We start from the raw sequence: 22624 nt of genomic DNA, 5'->3' as shown, positions 1-22624 counted from the left end.
AGATCATGACCTTGCTGGAAATAACATCAAAAAAGGTGCATTTGAAATAAAAAGATGTTTATTAGGATGAGTTTGACACGTGTGGTGTTTGTACAACATTAGTGGGTTTAGCAAAAGGTGGTACCCAAAGCCTGTTCTTTGTCAATCCCATCCTTTTACAACGGGGCCTCTTGGGGAACCGCTCCCCATCCCCAATGGTGTAGTAGTTCGAAAAACATACATATTTCAAACAAAAAAATAATAATATTAATAAAGCCAACTTAATTCAATATAAATAACGTGCACTGAACATGAATAAAACGTTTGCAATTTAATTACACATAAATAAATATATACAAATTTTCAACAGTTTCCGTCTGGCTTGGTTCAAGTTCGATGTGCTTTTCGCAGCGCAATCTTTTTTCTCATAGTTTGACAGATCGAGGTGTCCAGGGACATGTTGTTTAAGCAAAGCACCTTTAAAGTCTTAAAAATAAAACAGTTTACCAAACCACCCTCCTTGCCATGTACCCTGACCTTGAACAAAGGGCAGAGAAAATGATGTTAAAAACTGAGTGACAATGACTTCCTTCTTGTGGGTTTTCACCTTATTTGAGCTAGGAGGAGAATTTGTTGAAAGTCTGCCAAGAAAATAAGACATATCTCTGGAGGTATTTGGAAAAAGAAGGGCGATTTTTTAATACACCCTTAACATGGAATTTATATCGCACACAGGTTGAAAAAATCTTAATATCGAGGGCCAGTAGGTACAGATGTCTCACAAGCATGGGCTTTGAAAAAAGATCAGATCACTTTTTCATTGCCCTTGTACTTTTGTACACTTGCCCAAAGCATTATTGCCCTCAAAATCTGTGTGTAAATATCATCTCTCTCCGCCCAGTTATGACTTATTATAAAGTATTTATATTTTTGATACCTGAGCCATTGTGGCATAGACCCACACTGCGTTGCAAAGCAGTGCACCCTGTAGCTTTCTATAATAATTTAGGGTACAGACATCGCGAATAACCATTCCATATGCCGACTTTGATTTCTCTGTATTTAAATTTCTTGTAAAATTTGAATACTTTGTATTTTTATTTGTCGAGCCATTTTTTGGCCCTGTTCAGTAGTTGGAAAAAAAAATTCCTTTGAGGCTCAGCAAGATGGAGTAAAGCACTATCCACGTTTGAAGCCATAAGACGCAAGAAAGGATATACCTGGAGGCCAAGTAGGGGCTGTATCTAAAGAGTGTGCATGGAACGACTTTGTCTGTCCTTTTTCACCAATCAGTGTTAACCCTTCATACTTCAGTTTTTAGTGATTATCAATGCAGGATGATCTTAATGTCACAGATTTTGGGAGTAAGCAAGGTCTGCTATTTTGCAGTTGCACGTTTGCGACAGGGCTCTGTATTCTAAATATTTTGGACAATGGAGGAATTTAAATTTATAACAAGAAAAAAGTACAAAATGGACTCCAATATTTAGGAAGTTAAACCTGGAGACATAAACTAGCAGTCCCTGGCAGCATCCAGGGGACGGCGGGTTGATTTCCTAGCTACTGTAACTCCCCTTCTAAGTGTGTACATATTGGCACTGCAAAAGATGTCTTTCTGCGAATAAGACGCTTCTCAAAACTGAATGTAACACCATTTTTAAAATAAGTGTTTGTGGGGCGGTGGTGGCGGTTAAATGTCCTGCACTTCATGTTTCTCTCCAGTGAGAAGGGTGCAGTGGGACTTCCACATTTATGTATTCCATGGCTAAACAGGTGAAGAAATTATTTGCAAGAGTCATTGTCCTCCAAAAGGTTGTATATACCCTAAATCTGTGACTTTTTGGGGGGGGAATGTGGTGCTTCAAAATCCTTTTCATCCACATTGTTTTGGTTTCAACCATGTGGTCCATGAAACTTGTACCGCTACGTTGAGAGCCTTCTGGGGTTAGTTTTAGTAGCGTCATCTTATGTCTGTTCCAGTCCTCGGCAGGCTTCAGGCCTCTCCTGCCAGGACAGTGATGGGGCTGCAGCTCTCCCTCGATCCCTGCAAAAGGGGTGTGTCTCTCATGTGCCCCTTCATTTCCGGTGTTTTACGTCTTTCTCTGAGGGCTTCGAGTCCCCGGCTGCATGGCCGTTGCCATTCATGAACATTTTGTCCAGCCCCTTAAGAGATTCCATCAAGTAGTTCTGAAAGGCGGTCAGGGCAGCGCACAGGGCTGGCCCCCCAAAGCCGTGTGTGATTAGGCTGAAGTGGGTCAAGCAACTCTGGACACCAGGTTCCAGGATGAGCGATGGTCGGCTGTTGCCCAGCGGAGAACGATCCTGGGCCAACAAGTCAGCGAACTCCTTCAGAATCTGCCTGAAAGTTAAAGAAAGGAAGAAGTGTTAAATTTAAACCTAGGTGTGAACCTGTTGTGTTAGTAAAGGAACTAATACATGTAGTAGGATAGGAATGTTCAATTGAATGGCAAAGCAACTTTCCAGGATTGCCAGAACGACATGAGTGTTCATACAGGGTGTTAAGGGGAAGGCACCTCGTTCGCGTGTGGAAGCGATACCCGTTGAGTAGAAAGCAAGAAGAAGTTGAGTGATGAGTACCAGTGTGTGGCGGATGTTCGTGATTAGATTCTAAGACAGGGAATCTATCGCTGACATATAGATTTTATGATGAGCGAGCTTTTTATGGGTCTGTTTTATCCTAAACAGGTCTGTGAGATTGCAATGATTGCTTCTCCGCTAACGTCCTAACACATCTACACTGAACACTTCACTACCCTTCACACTAGAAGTAGACCCCGGCAAAATTGTAACTATGCCGGAGTATGCAGAGTAATTTTGGTAATTCCATGTTACTCTTATGTTGAAATTACAAAAATTACTCAATTGCACCCACTTGCGTTACTAAGAGTAATTTGGGGCAAAAATCCTCCCACGGGAGCACAAGAACAACAAACATAGAGAGCATGAGTGGCTGCTGGCTACTGCTGTTCTCATTCTGTTGAATTTAGTGCAATTCTGTTGGAGCAAAGTGCATCCACAGGCCCATTTTAGATGTAAGGGTGCATTTTGTGCTCTAATAACAGCGCTAAATGCGGATTATATTTCTCATGTAATTACAATTACAGTAATTCTGCATAATTACTCTAAAGGAAATTTTGTGAGTCATGGACATTCCTAACTAGAAGTTATTGTCAGCTTGAGATGTGCAGTGAGCTGTCTCACATCACATGATACTGAAAATTCTTTACTTGGTGTACACCATCGAATGATAATGCTGGTAAAATCTGAAAAGGCCTTTTTATTCATATCAGTAAGAATAAAGTACCAATTATGAAGAAAAATGTATTTGCCATTGCATGGACTATTATGAAGAAATGTGAAAGAAAAACACTAGAATAAAGAAAACCTCCCTCAAAACCCCTCTTGCTGACCCGAACACTTATACCAATCCTAACCCAAACGTTTAGCTTAAACTCAGCCATAAACCTCATGCTAAATAGATACCGGTTTTAACCCAGCTCTAGCCCTGACCATAATCACAGCTCTTAGAAAACCCTGTAATCCTATTTACTACAACCCAATCCCAGTCCCTAATCCTAAAACCACACAGAGTCCTAAACCTAACCATAACCTGTAGCACAAAGCTAACTCTAATCCTAAAGTAGTTCAGCACAAACCAATCACCATGCCCTACTTTAACCCAAAATCTAACTGTAAACATAGCCAATCCTCAAACTAAGCCTTTCCTAAAACCTGCAATTTCCAAATCTGGCCCTACACTGTTGAAAAGATTAACAAGATGAAAAATGAACTAGACAAACACCCAGTGTTTAATGCATTTCATTTCTTCATGAGTACTCAAAATATAAATTCTTCATTTTCCTCCATATTACTTTCTTCCTAAGTAAGGCTCCCAGTTTTCTGTGTTTACTGTTTTTTACTGATAAATACAGAAAACACTATGATTCCTCTCTGCATTTATTTTTAACAGCAGAAAAATACTGAACATTGTGTTCCTTGTGAGTGACTGTCCAAGTTGTCCTTTGTGAATTCCAGGAAGGACAAAAGCTGAGCAGGTAGACAGCATGGGGAGTTAAAAAAACAGGTTATTTCCCTACATACAGGCAAATGTTAGCAATTGTAGCAGGATGCTGATATTTACCTGTGGATGTAGTGTTTTACTAAATTTGGCAGCTAAATTTGGTAAAACGAGACAGGCATCAAAGTATGATCGCATGTTTATCAGTTAAAGAATGGTGGAAATATACAATTTTACGATTCTATTTATTCCCAAAACACAAAATAAATATGAGTAAATATCAATAAGATGGCCAAAAAATAAATATGGATAAATATGGATGGAAATGTTAATAAAATAAATACCATAAAACAGGGAGCTTTATTCATAAGTATTTTCTTCATGTTGTATTTTTTTTTCTTCACACAGTGCCCTGTAGCTTGAGATGCAGAATTGGGTTTGTTAAAGCATACCGCCGTCCTGTGAACTGCTCACAATCTAACAGTGAAGCTGTGTTGTCTCGTATGTGAATGAACTAGATCATTTCTACACTCCTTGTACAAGGTCATTAAAATATTTCAGAGTGTACAGCATATTAACCTCCCTGCTGGTATTTCCTATAAGGGAGCCCACCATGGTATAACAGAGTGGACTTCTATCCCAAACAACCATTTGTAATTAGCCAATAGGTTTGGGTTTACTCTACTAATCCATGTAAAAACAGGCATGCACTCGTGTGCATTTGTGTATGCCTGTGTAAGTGTGCATAAAGAGCATGTTATCAGTGAGAAACCAACAGAGAGGCAAGGGGATGTAAAATAGACCATCATGGATTGTAAGGTATGCAGTTCAGTCTAGGCAGAAAAATACAGCCAATAGTGTTAGGGTGAAAGAGAAGTAGCATTCTGGGCTGGGCCAAGATGCGATTGACATAGTATCACGCCAATGACTGAAAGAGGCTGGTTAAAGAAAGCTAATGGTGGAAAAAAGGGACAATCCAAAACTCAATATTTATGCATTTGAAACAAAAGATCTGTTTAGACCTCTATGCTCTCAATCTCAGACCTAAAAATAGGTGTACAACAACTTATTTTTCAAAGGGGTTCAGACAGACCGGGCATAAGCAACAACTGGCTGGGTTTGAATGTGCGCATGCTGATGGGGGCACTCCAACATCCAGCCAACATGTTTGCATGTCGACTAGATGTCTGAGCCAAGGCCTTGTGGTTTAAGTAGATGGAGCCGTTAAGATGCTGGGCATGTTTCTGTTCGACATTAGTGAGTGTGTTTCTCATTACCCCATACATTGTAGTTTCCCCGCTAGCACTCACTTGGTGGCCAGAAGCATGTTTTTCCGACTGTGGAGCTCTGTGGGGTCAGAGTGTTGCCGGCACAGGTATTCCGCCGCAGCCTTTGCAGGAAACTCCGTCTCACACACATAACCAAAATCCCGGGCCAGGTGTACAGCTTCCCCTGAAAGAGCAAAGCAAACAAGCGCTGTCAACACTGCACCATCACCGCAGGAAATCCAGTGGTAGCCATTGTTCTGTCCCACGGTATTCAACAACAGGCGCCAAGCATGAACTCACGGTGCATCACACTTGGAAAACTTCTATGCACTCTTCCCCCTCTGAATCCCAAACCTAACAGGAAATTGTGTCCTCACCAAAGATGGCCATTCTGCCTTCAGTTCCACATATGAGTCAAATTAAGAAAAAATAAATAAAAACTCACGGATTAGAAAGGAGCAGTATGCTTATATTTATATCTTTGGGCGTTTTAGAGGAAAGGATAAATAAATAGATATATACACGGTTAGTAACAAGCGCTAGAATGTATATTATATTCTAATTTATATGGTAAGTTATATGATAAGTTATAGGTTATGTTGTGTAATATGTTATATTATATGTTACGTTATATGTTACATTATGTTGTTATGGTATATATATTAGAAGTTATGTTCATATGTTATATGTTATGTTATATGTTGTGCGTGAGATTACAGTGCGCTAATCACCCATGAGAGTATCCAAGGGCTCTGTAGCAGGTGTGTGAGGCCAGCCCTGACAGCTTACTTGAATCCAGGTCTTCAGCTTCTTGCAAATGTCAAGAATAGAGGAACAGACCCTCATGTATTTTTGGAGTTCGCTCCAGGCTTCAGGGGCCAGTTACAAGAAGGAGCAGATCTGGACACCTCCTTTGTGGAGTTGTTGGATTGGATGGGGTCCGAGACTGTGTCAAAGGCTGCTAATAGGTGTAGAGCAGGGGTCTTCAAACTATGGGAGGGCACGCTCTGGGGGGGCCTCAAGTGATCCTGGGGGGGGCGCCAAGCTCTGGCCAAAAGAAGCATTAAGCCATAACAGTGCTTTGTTTTAAGCAGAAATAAATTTATTGCATTTTTAAAAAGGTAACATAACTACAGTCTTTAATTAAGTCTAGAGATATTTAAACATTGCCAACTTAATAGAATAATTTGAAAAATTCTGAAAGGGGGCCTGATTATTGTTTTCCACTGGGGGGTGTCGCTGCATTAAAAAGTTTTAAAACCACTGGCGTAGAGGGATAAGGCCTGTCATTTCCCCTGTCAAGAATCATCCGATTGTCATCTGTTGCTGCTATAAGGGTGGCCTCCAAACTATGGTTAGGTGTGAATCCTGTATATGTGGTGTTGAGAAGCTGGTGTTTGGCAAGGTGGTCGGAAAGGCACTTGTTTATGGCTTTTTCTAGGACTTTGGCTAGTAGAGAAGGAGAGATATTGGCTGCTAATTTGCCTGTTTGGTCAAGTCAGCTGAGGTTTCTTTAGGAGTGCGTTGATGGCTGCATGTTTCCATGGTTCTGGGAAGGTGGCGGTCTTGATGGAGGTGTTGAGGATAGGAGTGAGGGTCTCACTATACAAATTGCTCCTTTGTGGAAGGCGTGGTGGGGGCAGTGGTCTGCCGGGGCCTCGGAATTAATGGTCTTGATCATTAATGGTGTCCCCTGTGGTGATTGTGTTGACTTCCTTCGTCACTGGGAGACTTCTGGAGAGGGTCAGTTGGCCCAGTTGTGGGGGGGGGGGGAGTTGCTGTATATGGTTGCGATTTTGCTGCAGAAGAAGTTCTAGGTCATTGTGCAGATCTTGTGATGGGTTGATGTTTACGGTGACCATGTTGTACTCAGGAGGAATTTATCTACAAGACAGCTAGTGTTGTCTAGATTAAATTACACCTGGGTGCAAGTTCTGTAACAGTACGAGTATTTGTAGAACACTTTTCCACCATTTGTAAATTCCTGAAGCTCTTTTGCAGCCATTTTGCTCTTTATTGTTCTGAGATTCTCAGTTACTGGAGCCAAGGTGGTCTCTGGGCTCTGTGTGTCTGTCGTAATGATTCATGTTTGATAATGGACATCTTTGGTGTTATTGACTGAGGTTTTGTTGAGTAATAATTTATGTTGAGTAATAGTAGACTAGCGTGGAACCGACCGTGGATTGAGCCCATCGTCTCCCTGCCACAGAGTATGCATTGTTGTTTCCTGATTGAGAGTTCCACCAGAAAGGCTTATGGAGTCTACCCTGTACTGAAAGGTGCCATCTTCTAGGATAAATGTGATCTAAAGGAGCACAGTTTATTGAATCAGCTCATTAAGTATGATACTCTATGACTCCATATTTACAGTTCAGAGAGCCACTTCCCACAGGGAACTAAAGTAAAGTGTCCAATCATTTCACAAAGATAGTCAAAAGATCACCAGAGTGTCTTCTGATGGCTACTGACATTTTACAATGGTTAACTTCTTAACAGTTATACCACAGCCCTGTTTGTTACAGTTCATCAGTCTAAAGCGTACCAACAAAATGGCAAGTACGGCAAATCTGTGCATGTCTTGGGAAAAGGATAGCCCTTGGCTGTTCCATTTTGTGACAGGCACTCCTTCAGCACGCGCTACTAACCCCGCACCCAATGCATACTTCATAGTGGTTTAACCTGTTTCTAAGTGCACCACAAGATGGGAGATGGGGGTGTGTGGTGATCTGGCCAAGATCAACCGATGTCATCTATTGGGAAAGCTGGGATTAGACCTCGGGTGTCCAGGGTGCGCAGACACAGCCCCTCACCTGGGAAGACGATGGCTTTGCCTCTACGTATCCTCTGGTCACAGCCAGGGGTGTTACCGTGCACACTGTACAAACCCTGCCCCATTCTCAGCTAACCGAAGGTTCCCTGAAGAATGAATCTCTACTCATTAACAGCAAGCACGAGACAGGCTGGAAACCGGTGAACGGCTGGTGCTGCGCGTGCACAGCGGACCAGGCAGTATTTACAGTGTACACACAGCGCAGACACAAAACATGCAGGGACGCCCTCTGCTGACTCACCGCGCCCAAAGAAGAGAAATATTTACTGGTGGGAAACTCCTGCGCATTTATTATTGTGTGTTGTTGTCCTGATGTGCGGCGCTGGTTCACGCAATTTGTCCCCCCAAAAGGAGTGAGTCCCCCCCCCCTGTTTTTTTTCAACCTTTTGACTTTTTTCAGGTGCTTGAAATGGAAAAATTGAGATATCAGAGTGCCTGCTTGTTTGTGAGAAGTGAGGGAACTCTTTAATGAAAAGTATTACGTTTTTCTTGAGAAGTACAGGTACTCTCCCTCTCAAAATTAAAAAGTGCCTGTACTCTGCACCGGCCCGTTTAAAGCACCGGCCTTTTCCCAAGTATTGATATCTCTCGAGATAACGATGAATCGTCAACACGAATTCTTTTTCATTTGTGCCGCTGAGAGGCCACAATTCGAATGGCAGTTAGTTATCAAATACTCACGGGGCAGAATGATGGGCGATAGGCCCCATTTACAAAGATACAAAATCTGGATTATTAAATTTTAATTCAAACCTATAGCCAAATTTAAATAGTAATTTTATGGTCCCATATGCGCACTTTTTGAAAATGTATTCAGTGTTGAGCCACATCGACTTTGACACCACAGGTTCACACTGATGCTTCCCAGTCACACCTTGATATCTTTCTGGGACGAGTTCACCTTTACACAGCAACTGTATGCAGTAATTAGAAATATATTATAATTGTATTTATATAGCGCTTACTACCACTGAGGAGGCGTCAAACAGCTTTTCAGCAAGTAGCACGCTACTCTGGAACCCAAAAAGGATTGGCGGTGGAAGGAAATATGAGTTTATTTGAGCGGGTCTGTTAATTGGATTGAATAGAATAATTGAGGTATAGAAGGGGGAAGAGTCTAGCAAGTGTTATTTGGGAAAGCATGGTCTGTCTCTCGGTTCTCTATATTCCCTCGTAAAACACATTCAAAGGTTTAGATTTGTGTGCAACCGTGTTAGCTAGAACTGATATCTTTCTCCTTGTTGAACCGAACAGTCCCTTGCCTGCTAGAACCAGCAGCTGCAATCCGGGGCTGGATAAAAGCGAACAGGCCGCAGCAGCTTTTGGGACAAGGCAAGATGGCGGGCCCTGAGGAAGGCCGCTGCCGGCCCTGGACAGGTTCGACTCGTAGTTCGAAGAGCCGGACGTCGACAGTACAAGTCCCAGTTACTGTTCTGCGACAGTACCTTTCTTGTGGGTGTTCGCTCGCGATCTGCGTTGCTATGTAATTATCCCCATCTCTCTTGTTACACGGAGTAAGAGGGAGTTTCCTGGTAATTGCTTGTAACTCGCAGATAGGTAATTGTAGAAGCAAGATTAGGACGGGTTAGTGACGGAGATTGGTGAACATAGGGGCCATGTAAATTGGCATTTGTGCCCTGCCTGCTTCGAGGCGCTCTACCCTTCCCGTCACCAAGTGCTGTGAGCACAGCCCAGAGATATACCAAGAACACAAGGGGCTCTCGGCCCCGCCCGACCCACCTGCATCCCTCACACAATATGGGTGTTTTCCAATTTAGGCTTTAATGATGTTCGTGCCTGGTTCCCTGGATCCAGGGAGAATGGGGGTTCGCCCTCTTATATGGAGGTATCCATCAACCCCTCCTAATTGTACTGGTCAGCCAGTCAGATTCTGTCACCTATCCTTAGTGACAGCAGACAGACAGACAGACGGTTTGCGAGCCGAACCAGGAGCTGTGCCTTACATCTTGGAAGAATCTAAAAGAACATGTACAGACCAGAACCCGTACTGTGCTGGTGGCTTCAGAGAACGTGTATGAGCAGAGACATACTCTAAACATTTCATTGCCAATTTTAATAAATATGATGAGGGACTCACCGATGCCATTCGATTTTTCTATTCGTTCCTAGATTTCCGTATTTCACTTGACCTTATTGCTTGAATAAACTTTAGTCTGCATAAGATGCAGTGATGGCTAAAATGAGTATCATGGACACTTGTTTATGACACGTTCCCGATAGACAATGTATGTGGCTGCGGAGGACCGAAATATGGGTCAGGGTCTAATAAATTATGCGGCAAAAAGAGCCAAATTGTGCGGTTTAAGGCGGCACATTTTGTGGCATTAATACTTCGTTTGTGTTATTTTTAAACGTGTTAACACTGTGTTGGTATTGGTTGCACCTCAGTAGTACTAGTTTAGCTCCCAAATTTAGAAATAAGCAACAGAAAGGTGATCTGTGAACCTTTTCAAAAGGCCTGGCACTGCACAGCAACACGTGTGGCTGTGTTTTTGAGTAACTGTTAAACCGTTTGAGCTGGAAACGTTTTTTGTTCAAATCTGCAGATTATGTTGTAGATGGATTATGACAAATGCGGCAAATCTATAATTATGTGAAAAATGTAGCGGTCGCACAATATCATGATTCCAGTGGCCCTGCCTATAGGTAGTCCAATGAGCTATTGTATGGCCGACCTTTTTAAAAATATTTTTATATCTCTACGGTGTATTTTTTTTTTTTTTTTGAGTGAACTACGCGTTTGCTCCCAGCCAAGTTGAATAAGTGGGCAGTGGCAAGAACCCTTAAAAGGTTTCGTCACCAGCGTGCATGGACCCAGTTCTGGGGTGAGTCGATCTACACTCTGCGGAGTCTCTCTGCATCCCTTGCTCCTTTGCCTCTGAGCTGAGACTAACAGCCACCCCGCCTGCTGAAAGCAGGTTCAATGGTGGTTTGTAGGTCTGGCTTGACAGCACAGCTCTGTTCATGGCCTACAGTTATTCATTCTTTATAATGGACCTGGGCCACGCCCAGAGGGGCATCTTTCGCTCACCTCAGGTTATTGGCTGTTTGGTGTGTCTTCCATTGCAAAGTGAATTAGACTATTGTACACCACACAGAGAATCTTCACAAATTGCATCCTATATCTCATAGATGCAATATATACACTAAGCAAGCACTTTTTAATTTTTTTTTTTTTTTACCGCAGCCAGCTTTTAAACAATAACCTGATGGCTTTGCCAGTGTTTGCTGATTAATCCACCCTATTGCACCTGGAGCACCAACGCCACGAAACGATCACGGCCTCCATTCATAACAAAAAATGTATTACAAATTCTGTATTTTGGTATCTTTCTTTGGTGGAGGTTTCTGGGTTTAAAATGATGTTGTGGGAAGGACATAAAAATGTCCCCGCGGTTATGGAGTACTAGACGGTCGGCCTGGGGCAGAGTCAGTGGAATGTCATGCTTCGGTGGAAGCGGGTATTGTGACATGTCATGATATCCTTCATAGGCCTGTCAGCTTCTGCCGAAAAGACTTATTGGTGGGCGGCCAAAGCTTTCACTGGTGGTCCATCGATCAACCGGTAGCCTCAGACAGCACTTGGGTGCCGCCCCCCCCAAAGCATGGGCTATCCATCTATGGAGCCCTGCTTTTCATTGACTGCGGACAAAGGCAATGGGTTCATGTAGAGACAGAAACAGCTGCTGGGGCCCTTTAGTCAAGAGCACAATGGGCCCAGCAATACAGGGGGTGAGGGGTCATAGCATCCCAAGGGAAACACTGCATTGTGAGGGCGACAGTCTAGGGGCCAACGGGTCCCTCCCAACATCCACATGCAGCCTGCAACTGCAAAGAATCGAATTCATGGCATATCCCACCATATCACCACTCACATCATTACACATATGTAGATACAACTACACTGCAGCCATATAATTATACGGCATCAAATGGTTAGTGCTACCTTACAAATATACCGTAAATGCTTGTCCAACCAACAGCACCATCATATGAATAAACTGGACTATGGTATGAAATAGACAGCATCACCTTATACATATACTGCAGCACAGCATCAAATTGACAGCATTACCGCATAAATATACTCGACCATAGCATTAAATCAACAACAAAACTGTATAGATATACTGCACCATAGTAAACAATTGAGAGTCACCTTATAAAATCTATACACTCGTGTCAAACCAAAAGCATTATCATGTAAATAAACTGAACCATGGTATGAAATATACACCATCACCGTATAAATATACTGCATGATAGTATCAAACCAACAACATTACTGCATAAATATACCTCACTACAGCATTAAATCAACAGTAGGACTGTCTAAATATACAGCACCATAGTATCCAATCAACAGCATCTTTGTGGTGCTGTACCACAGTGTACTGCTGCATCCACAGCACCACCAAAGAATTATACTGCACTATCAAGTGAAAAATCCACGGCTGCATCACTGTGTAAGTATAATACACTATGGCGTGCCAGATCAAGAGGAACAGTGTAACACTATGAAAACACACTGCACTGTGGACTTACAAACGAGCAGCAACTGTGCAACGCCATGTAAATATACTGCACTGTAGCATGTTAAATCACAACATCGTGTAAATATACTGCACTGTAGCATGTTAAATCACATCGTGTAAATATACTGCACTGTAGCATGTTAAATCACAACATCGTGTAAATATACTGCACTGTAGCATGTTAAATCACAACATCGTGTAAATATACTGTTCTGTAGCATGGTAAATCACATCGTGTAAATATACTGCACTGTAGCATGTTAAAAAACAACATTGTGTAAATATACTGCACTGAAGCATGTTAAATCACAACATCGTGTAAATATACTGCACTGTAGCATGTTAAATCACAACATCGTGTAAATATACTGCACTGGAGCATGATAAATCACATTGTGTACATATACTGCACTGGAGCATGATAAATCACATTGTGTAAATATACTGCACAGTAGCATGTTAAATCACATTGTGTAAATATACTGCACTGGAGCATGATAAATCACATTGTGTAAATATACTGCACTGTAGCATGTTAAATCACATTGTGTAAATATACTGCACTGGAGCATGATAAATCACATCGTGTAAATATACTGCACTGTATCTTCTCAATTCGACAGTATGATCACAACACTGTGAACACACTGCAATCCAAGGACATCTTCAGGATTTTGGGGGCCCCTGTTGGGAACAACTTTGAATTTATGAACCAACTTCAGCTTTTTCATTTCCTCTTGGGCCAGGCCACTGACAGTGCACAGGCACACCTGTCCACATTCTAAATGTGTTTACATCTAATATTCAGGGACAGTGGCCTGTTTTCAATATTGTAACACAGCAGCAGCTCACTAATATTACTGCAAATAATCTCTTTGACACTCTCTCATTTCTCACATGTGAGGCCCTGCTTTGATCTAAAACTAACCCTTTTTATGGATGTTCATGAAACATAAACAGATCATTTTCTGCAAAGGGTCCGTATTGAACTCTCACACATCACCCACATTAAAAATAATTGTCATGAAAACGGTATTTGTAACAACCTGTTTAGAAATCATTCGAGGTCATCTGGGCAAGACTGCAGAACAGAGCTGGCTGTATCAGGGCCCCCCTGCTGCACTCTGCAATGCTAAATAGCTAACAAGACCACAAAGTGTAAGTATGCTGGCCTGTAGCATGCCACATCGTCAACAATGCGACACCATGTAAATACACTGCACTGCAGCTAAACTGACAGCACCATGTACATTTTCTCAAGTGTTGCGTGCCAAGCAGACAGCAATATTACAGCGCCTTGCAGATATACTTCAGTGCAGCCTGCCGAATCAACAGCTACACCACAACACCATGGAAATAGCGCACGCTAGCACGACAAACCAACAGAAACATCATTAAAAGCCACTCAAATGAGCAGCATCGCCATGCGGAAGGTACTGCACTCTAGCGTGTCACCTTAATAGCAACACCAGGACAACATGTAAATATACTAGATCATGACATGAACATTCCCATGTAAATATACTGCTCGGCCCTGTGTCAGTTACACAGCATTATCTCGCATATGTAATCAAGCCTAGTGTGTCAGGTACTCAACTTTACAGTGTGAATGTACTGCACGAGAGAGTGAATCCACAGGGTTGCTGTACTGTACCAAGCCCACCAGATTATCAGAGGAAAGGTACACTGTACTGCCCTAATTTATAGGCAAGGACACGCCACGGGTGTGCCTTATTCCCAGAAATTGTACATACATAATAAGCAATAGTGTGCCAAAGTCACAGCATCTCTTCTCAGGAGCCCTGTGTGATAGTGCGCCTATTACTGGCATAGTTATCCGTGGGCTGGCAGGGGGAACACTGCTGTGTGTTAACTTGCATAGCGAAGTCAATACCATGCATTGTAGTGTGCCAAAACCACAGCACCGGGGCGGGAATCCTGTACCCGCTGTGCCACTGTCGTGCTGTTTATGAAAGAATGGGCAACTATATTGTGCCAGCCCCACAGTGCTGTTTTAAAGACCAAGTCTATTACATTGTGACACTTACACAACACCAGTTCAGAGCAACCACACCAGTGTGGCAAAGTCACAGGTATCTAGAACCCCACCTAGAAATGAGTAAGTACAAGAATATACTGGGACAAAGCAACAGAATCAGTACAGTGTCAGTACAGTGTCAGTAGTGTCCAGTTTCACAATATTTTTAACAGACAATGCATTATATTGTACCACTTTCACACAACTTGTTCAGGAAAACATAGCTAGAGTGTGCCAGATGCACAGAAATTGGCAGGAACATTGTACCACGGTGTGCCAAATTCATGTAATAAGGATAGGAAATGTTGCCTTTTATTTTGCCCCCCAGCACTGTTATGAAAGGAACACAATGCAGTCGAGGGACAAAAATATTAACTATCATACATATACTACAACACAGAGCACCATATTGTAACCTATTATCGTGTGCCAAATTCACAACAACCTGCACTGCTGTATAGCTTTGTCACTCACAGACACAACACACGAAAACGGCAATAGTGTGCAACATTCAGAAATGAAATACACAGTCACAGATCATTATACAGTGTTATCTTAAGTATTTTGGGGTGCCTAGGCAAGTCATAATTTGGGAGCCTGGTAGAGTAGATATTTTAATTTTTTTACCCATTTTCTGCCAATTCAAGCCCACATGATGCTCAACAATACTAAATGATGTATTAAACTTTAACAGGGTCACACAAAACAGCTAAAATATGTCTTGCACCTGACTCCAAAAATCGTTCTGATGACACTCAAAGAGGAAGAGAGGTTTGACTAAAGAAATAGAATAGATAGCATCACTGAAGAAGTGTTACCCGTTGGTGTTCCAAAATCACAATTTTCAGAGTGAATACTGCGGTTCCAGTGTGACAATTCTGCAACGTTAAAGCGTGCAGAGTTTACTGCGGCGTGCCACTGTCATAGTGTGCAGATACATAGATCTGTACGGGAAAGATTGCATTCACTCTTGATCGTCAGTATAAGAGTTCACTATAAAGCTCGGAGAATATGTAAGTGAGCACTGCACGGTGGTGTGCCCAAGGTAGAGCAAAGGAAGTAGCATCGATGTTCCAAAATCTCATCATCCGTGTAGAGATCATGGACTGCAGTTTGCAGCTTCCTTAGCGCCCTGGAAGCAATACTCGCTTATACTGTTGAAAAAGTCACAAACTCAGTATCCAAGTATTGCACTTCTCTGTCAGGCATACAAAAGTGACAAAAAACTGAACAATGTTCTCATAAATTCACACCAGCAGAATGAGAATACTGCATCACAGGGAACCACATCTGCAGCATCAATAAAGAAATGTGGCATCAGAGTGTGCCACCAAAATAGCACCAGTGCCCAAAAGATTTACTAAGGTTTGCGCCTAATGGTGCAAAGCTCTATGTTGGTTTACTCTCCATAATAAAAGCCTACAGGAGCAGAGCAAATGTACTCAGTGCTGTGCGAGTGCCCACACAACCCTTCAGTAAATCTAGGCCTTAGTCAGTGCTTAATTTGAGCCGGTGGTTTCCAGAAAGGTACACCGGGACTTATTTTTAAGGGCCGGCACTTATTTTTTGGCATCAGGCATATACTGCGAGCAAACGACACATAAGAGGAAGGACGAGAAAAACGAAAAAGTGTCACAAAAGGCGAAAGCAGAAAGCTGCAAGATTGAGCTGAATGGGTAGGGAGTGGCTGTCAATGGATTAAAGAGGCCAGAGATGGCTTTAGGATTACGCTGCCTCAGTATTACGTGCTCGCACATTTAATTGCAGCAGCCGTGTGTTTCAAAAGCGAGCTTTGGGCACCAGAACTTTTTTATTTACAAATTAAGCACTGGCCCTAGGACAGCAACATCACGGTATTTTTCCCAAAGCACAGAATCTGTAAATCAACAGGGCACTGTAATGTGACAGCTGAACAGCTTTAGGAAAGGAATGCTCGGTTGAATTGTAACATTGACAGAGAATTTCCACAGAATCCTGTAGTTACGTGTGCATCTGCTGTGCGTTGTCAAAGTAATACTGCACTACAGTGTGCTAGGAACTGAACTATATTCATGGCCACTGGAAAAGCACGACTGTGCAACAACAGCGTCTGTGCCTGAATATGGATTCATGACATACACCACACTACCCTGTTGTAGATTTCAATAGAAACAAGCATTTGTAATGCAGTAGGTCTTACATTTGCGAGAGTTTGAGCTATTAGTGTTGTAAATGCATAATTGGACTTTTCTTACCACATAAATTGGTCAACCCTGCCTAAAAAATTGGTCCTTTCCTACCATATAATTCTAGTGGCCCTGCATATAACTAGAGCACTTCTATTTACCTTATTCCTATATCTGCACAGTTTTCATTTGTGTTCAATATAAATTCTTAACAATTAGGAGGCAGAAATTAAACAAAAAATGCAAGGCAACTGGACTGTGTAATCCAGGGTGTGGAAGGAAGCAGCAATGCGGACCTGGCCTTATTATTATTATTTTTTTCAGCTCTGCTGTTTCCTCTGCAGAAAATGCTAGGGACCGATTCCACCTATTATGTCTGATCTGTGTTCCCAAACTGCTTATTATAATATAAGTTGTGCCCGCTCCCCGTATGCCAACTGACATCATAATACTATGCCTTGTTCTGTATTTCCATGGAAGGGCATATCAAGTATGAAGTATGTACAGATAAGAGCTAAAAATACCTGATTTAAGTGATTTGGCTTTTTTTTTTGCTCCGACCTGGACCCTGAAATACCATTGGTGCCGGTAGAAAACGGGCCAGGCGGGAACCTTATATGCAGCACAGGGCAGTGTGACCCAGATGTAAGATCGAGCATTTGGAAAAGGTGGAGCATGTAACTGCGCAACAGCACTACCAGTGGACACGGTATTGTACTGTAGAATTTTAACTTGAAGCAGTGAGCGGAATTTGATATTATGAACTGAAGATGCACACATCCAGGGCAAAAGGATGTGCCGCCTGTGAGGAATGATGCGTTCCTCCCCAGAAACCTGGCAAAATGAGGAAACATTAGTAATTTAGAATTTGATGTCCTGGAGCATTTGGCCATAAACATTGATCAAGAGCTGGTGTCAAACCTGGGCGGGTTGGGGGTGGTGAGGTTTGGTAGTCAGCAAATCTTCGACAGTTCTGAAATTTTATATAGGCCAATGGGAGGCCATCACAATGTAAAAGCGCTAGTCAGTAAAAGGAAACCCGGCCGGAACTGTAAACGGAATGCTCCATGGACACGGAAAACAATATCACATCACTCAGACCCTAGGTCAAGCAACAAATCTGCTTTCACAATAAGCCCCTTGGTTGGTTTCCCTTCAGTTTGTTGCACGTTGCCTTAATGCACTGATAAAATCAGTATTCCTGCCTACGGCGCAATGACCTATACTATAGTCATGTTTGTTACAGTCGGAAGCAGTGCACTACAAGATGAGCCGAGCACCAACTTATACTTATCACTGAACGCCTAAATATTTCTATACCCCATGAAAAGAGGGAATCAACTTCCCTCTACAACAGGCTTCATTGCCCATCACATCTCACCGGGTCCAAGCCTCTACGGCTTTTCTGTTGTTTTTCGATTCTCAATGTTGTTGCAGTACCGCTCTTGAGAACCATCTGTGAGCGTTGATCGATTTTCTCCTAACAGATGTGTCAAAAAACTTCAAAACGCCATGGCCGCCATGGAGCATGAAGGGGAGAGACAAAAGGAAAAAAATAGTAGTTTGCCCACACTAAAGTATACGGCTGCTTGTGCAATAATTCATGTAACTGGGTCAGTCTGCAAGGTGGTAACAAAATAGCCTCAAGGCGGGACACATGTAAAGCATTTACCAACGAAATTAAGGGATTACTGAAAGGCAGGCCAAGGAACGAATGAAAGTGATGGGCCTGATATGGGTGTGGTTAAAGCCCACAGAAATGATTATAACATGTCGAAAAGCAGCCTTGTGCACTGCTATGCTCGACCTAAAAATGTATCAAACTTGAAAGGATGAAAAGCTACTTAGAAAAAATGCACCACACTGTGCAGCGGCAGACACTGCAAATGTTAACTGATCCCCTTGTGGTTTTTGATTTATGTACTCTGGTATTTTACTGTTACTTGTGAGAAGAAGCTTTTCCCCAGGATCCACTAATGTTCCCATCTGAATGAGAGGGGAGGGCTTCTGCACTAAAAATAATCCGGACGTATTTAAATGTAATTTAAAGAGAATGAAAATAATTATTCCTTCTTTCTCATGAAAATGTCTTGGATCTTTATTCATGCAAATTCATTTTTACCCCACAAGCATTATTCTCAAAACAACAGGTAGTATGAGGGTACTTAGAGAATAGAAACATCTCAACATTTACTTCTCTTTTTAGGGTCGAAAGCAAAGCGTTCTGTCCCTGGTGTAATCTCTCTGTGGGCTTTTAACCACGCCCATCACTCTGGTTGGTTTGTGGGCTTGCATTTTACAATTCACTTCATTTCATTAGTGAAAGGCATGCATATGTCATGTCTTTTCCGGTGTTTAGCCCGCCTTGAGCGCACCGGTCGACTACTGAAAACATACAAGGCTTTGTGTTTTCGGTATGGTTTCTGGACTACTTTTTCTCTTCATTTCGCAGGCAGCACAATCTCGCTGGGCAGTAGTTGTGCGTTTTGCTTGACATTGATCCTGTTACATGGCTAATTGCAATTTTGCCGGTTACATGGATAATTGCACTTTTGCCGATACGTTTCACTGCGAGCGAACGTGTGTCTCCATCACGCTTCATGGTGGCCGTGGGCTCGCTTATGTAAAACTGTTTTACTTTTCAGTTTATGTGGCAAGAAAAGTCCGGTTAGGAGTTTAAAACCCGAATAGCTCTACCTCGAGCAAACGCAAGACCTGCTGCATTGCAAATGTTTGTTAAGGTTTGACGTCTCAAACTTTACTGTGCCTCCTATCAAGACACTTACTTTAACCAAATTTAAAGTAAAATATTGTTATGCAAGGTTGCTTCTTAATGACAATAGTAGTTTATAGAAGTACATGGTGTGAAAGCAGAGTAAAACCAACTCTGAAGAGCTCTTCTAAAACATAACTGGGATGGGCAGATGAAAAGAGGCACACATTCTATGGCAGCACGAGGAGGGCACATATTGGCTTGTTTTCTGCTGAGTGCAAGGTACACTGTATGTTTTGTCACAAACTAGTTAACTCGGGCAGTCAGAAGGGTGTTTCCGTGCTTTCATGCAAGACCAAATCCTCATTCGTTAGTGAATACCATTTTAATATGATCTGCGGGGGTGCATACTTTTATTTCTTAAGAAACCTCTATATTTTGCATAGTGTTAGGATCTCTCTAGCATACAGGTGCATTAAAATAACTGGCGAGACAATACTGCCACAGAACGTGCCACATACATTGACACTTCTTGCCACTTAATTTACCTAAAGATGCTGCATGATCTGGCTCCCCCTTATGTGTTATTCCAGTCGCCCGGACTGCAGTGGTAAACTAACAGAATCATGTATGCTGCGGTAGAGTCATTCTGTGCAGCACATGCATTCATCACACTCTAGTACGGTTTCTTCTGGAAACCCATCTAGGCTAGTACTGCACAGTAGTGTGACAAATGCAAGGGTTCATCAAAGAACGCTGCAATACAGGAAAATCAATGAAAAAGCAAAGCCAGAGTCCCTTGCAAAGCAGTGTTGAATTCGTCTACGATTTTGAGTAATGTGAACGGCCGAATGTGCATAAAATTGCACTATTTACCACTAGTTTGCTGATAGATTCTTGGGATGAGAATCCCTACATCTCCATCAGTATAGGTATCCAAATATACTATAGGGCCTTGACAAATGTTACTACCCCATTATGCTTATAAGTGCAACACTTTCTAGTATAATTCTTGAAGGCAGACCACAAACACCACTGAATGGTTTGATTGCACAGTATACAGTATTCATTTGCTCCATACTGCCTAACACTGCAGTGTGGGAAGTTCGAAGTCCTGTCACTAGCAGGCGTTACTTAAAATGATCACTTTCCCCACTGGTGACCATTGCAGGGTGAAAGGCTGAGCTAGACATGCCCGTTTTCTAGCTCCTCACCCGCTGGCTACACACGGATGTCAGCAGCACCTGCTTAACTTAGTGGGCCATCTAGATGGCTTAAACAGCGTCCGTTCATTTATGCATTCATTCGGATTGTTGCAGCTAGCCTGATGTATGTGCCGTCACAATAATATAGTGATGAGCAGTACACCAATGAGCCGGACCTGGTGGACATTTAATGAAGCCACAAGTGTCAAGAAGCCTAACTGCTTGGTGGTCTAACTAGAGTCCAAGTGGAGCAAATGACCAGAAGACACACAGTGGTTTCTCGTGGAAGCGTGCCTGCTGTAAGCGCTATGCCTGACTTTGTAAAGCACTCTGCCTAACTTTGAGAAAGATCGAAGCCTAAAGCTTCCTACTGTGTTTACGGATTTCCTCAAAACAGTGTTTATAGAAACCAGTGACAAAATGTTACTCTCTGAAGCCTTTAAACATATCCTGTAAACTACTGCAAGATAGGGACCCCTGTCTGGGAAAGAAGCAACCTCCACTATTTACGCCAGCACTTAATCTTGCTCTCAACATTTACTATAGATACAAAGCTACTCATTCAAAGTCCTTATCTGATTTCATGGAGCACTACTTCCACAGACCACAGCCCCTGGCCACTCACCAGAGATAAAATGAGGCAGCTCTGCAACAGCACTCAGGTCAGCTAAGATGTCCTAGTGTCCAGGGGCCTTGTGTCGAGCAACAGCCAACGAACGGAGCTTCCCACCAGCATCTTGTAGTTATTCTTCATACTACATTATAGTAGCCACACAACAAAACGTCTGACCTCATCTAGCCATTGCTGTATTAAGGCTCAAGACCCCTCTCCAACGGTGAATTTTGAGCAGGAAAAGTTGGCTACCATGGTCGAAGGACAGCTTTTGAGAACTAGGCCTATTTCTATGGTTGGGTGGGGCGAAGAATGACGAAAAACCCTCAGCGACCATGAGTGAGGTTTTCGGGTTAGGTTGGCATCCTGCATTACGGATTCACCCACTGGTTTCTAGTTTTTTTTTCTGGATTATGCTCAGGGTTGGTGCGGGAGAAGACTCTTCCTACTGCTAATGAGGCCAAAGAGTCATGTGGGCAGCCTCACCTTTTGACTTCCCCATTTATGCACCTGTTCCTGCTGCTTTTTGGTGTTCATTGTAGGGCTAGCAGTGGGAGAGTGGGAAGGAAAAGCCTTACCTACTACCCGTGTGGTCAGTAGTGCCACGCTGGCACTCCTGGCTCATCGTTTACCCACTGACACTGCCATTCCAATTACTTTTGGGATTATGTTCGAAACTGACACACGGGAAGAGCCTTACCTTCAACCAGTGAGGTCAGCAGCGTCACATTGGCGGCTTTGCGTCGTCCTGCTGGTAGATTTAGCCCTATTTTTTCTAACCGCTCTCTTAAACACCTGCCACCATTTTTTGATTTCGCCCTGAGCAAGAAAAAGGAAGAGAGTAAATAAAGAGTGAAAGTTAGCATGTTATTACATTAAGCAATGGATAGATGTCAACGTTCTCAGCTGTCTTATGACTGAGTAAGAGTTGGCGCTCCAGCAATATGCCGTCTCCTAGCTAACAGTACACCCTAGTATCGCTACAGTGAGACCTCTTCCACACACAACTGTGCTGTCCTCGCATCAAGTAACATATCCTGCTTTTTCTCTTCTGAAACCTCCATCCAGGTCCTCCAAAGGCCTCTCGCCTGTGATACTCCTTGATATTGAAAATGTACTCTCTGGCATACCACTGTCAATGTATCTCCTAACCCTAGACATGTCCTGCTCACCCAAAACTGGTACCTCCAAGCAACTCTCCCCATTACTGCCACTTAC

At 42.7% G+C, this 22624-nt stretch overlaps 1 protein-coding gene across 1 annotated transcript in view; it reads right to left on the bottom strand.

The window, feature by feature from the left end:
- Positions 1–36: 36 nt before the first annotated feature.
- The window catches only part of TFAP2E (transcription factor AP-2 epsilon), an 84932-nt gene continuing 62344 nt past the window's right edge, over positions 37–22624 (bottom strand). The window contains exons 5-7 of the mRNA XM_069223817.1: positions 22107–22225; positions 5329–5470; positions 37–2338 (exon numbers count right to left, since the gene is read on the bottom strand). Coding sequence (XP_069079918.1) covers positions 2056–2338; positions 5329–5470; positions 22107–22225 — 544 coding nt within the window. The 3' untranslated portion in view covers positions 37–2055. The remainder of the gene's footprint in view (positions 2339–5328; positions 5471–22106; positions 22226–22624) is intronic.

Source organism: Pleurodeles waltl, chromosome 3_1, assembly GCF_031143425.1.
Source record: "Pleurodeles waltl isolate 20211129_DDA chromosome 3_1, aPleWal1.hap1.20221129, whole genome shotgun sequence".
Classification (NCBI taxonomy): domain Eukaryota; kingdom Metazoa; phylum Chordata; class Amphibia; order Caudata; family Salamandridae; genus Pleurodeles; species Pleurodeles waltl.
The sequence above is the reverse complement of the archived record's forward strand: the minus strand, read 5'-3'. Positions and strand labels throughout refer to the sequence as shown.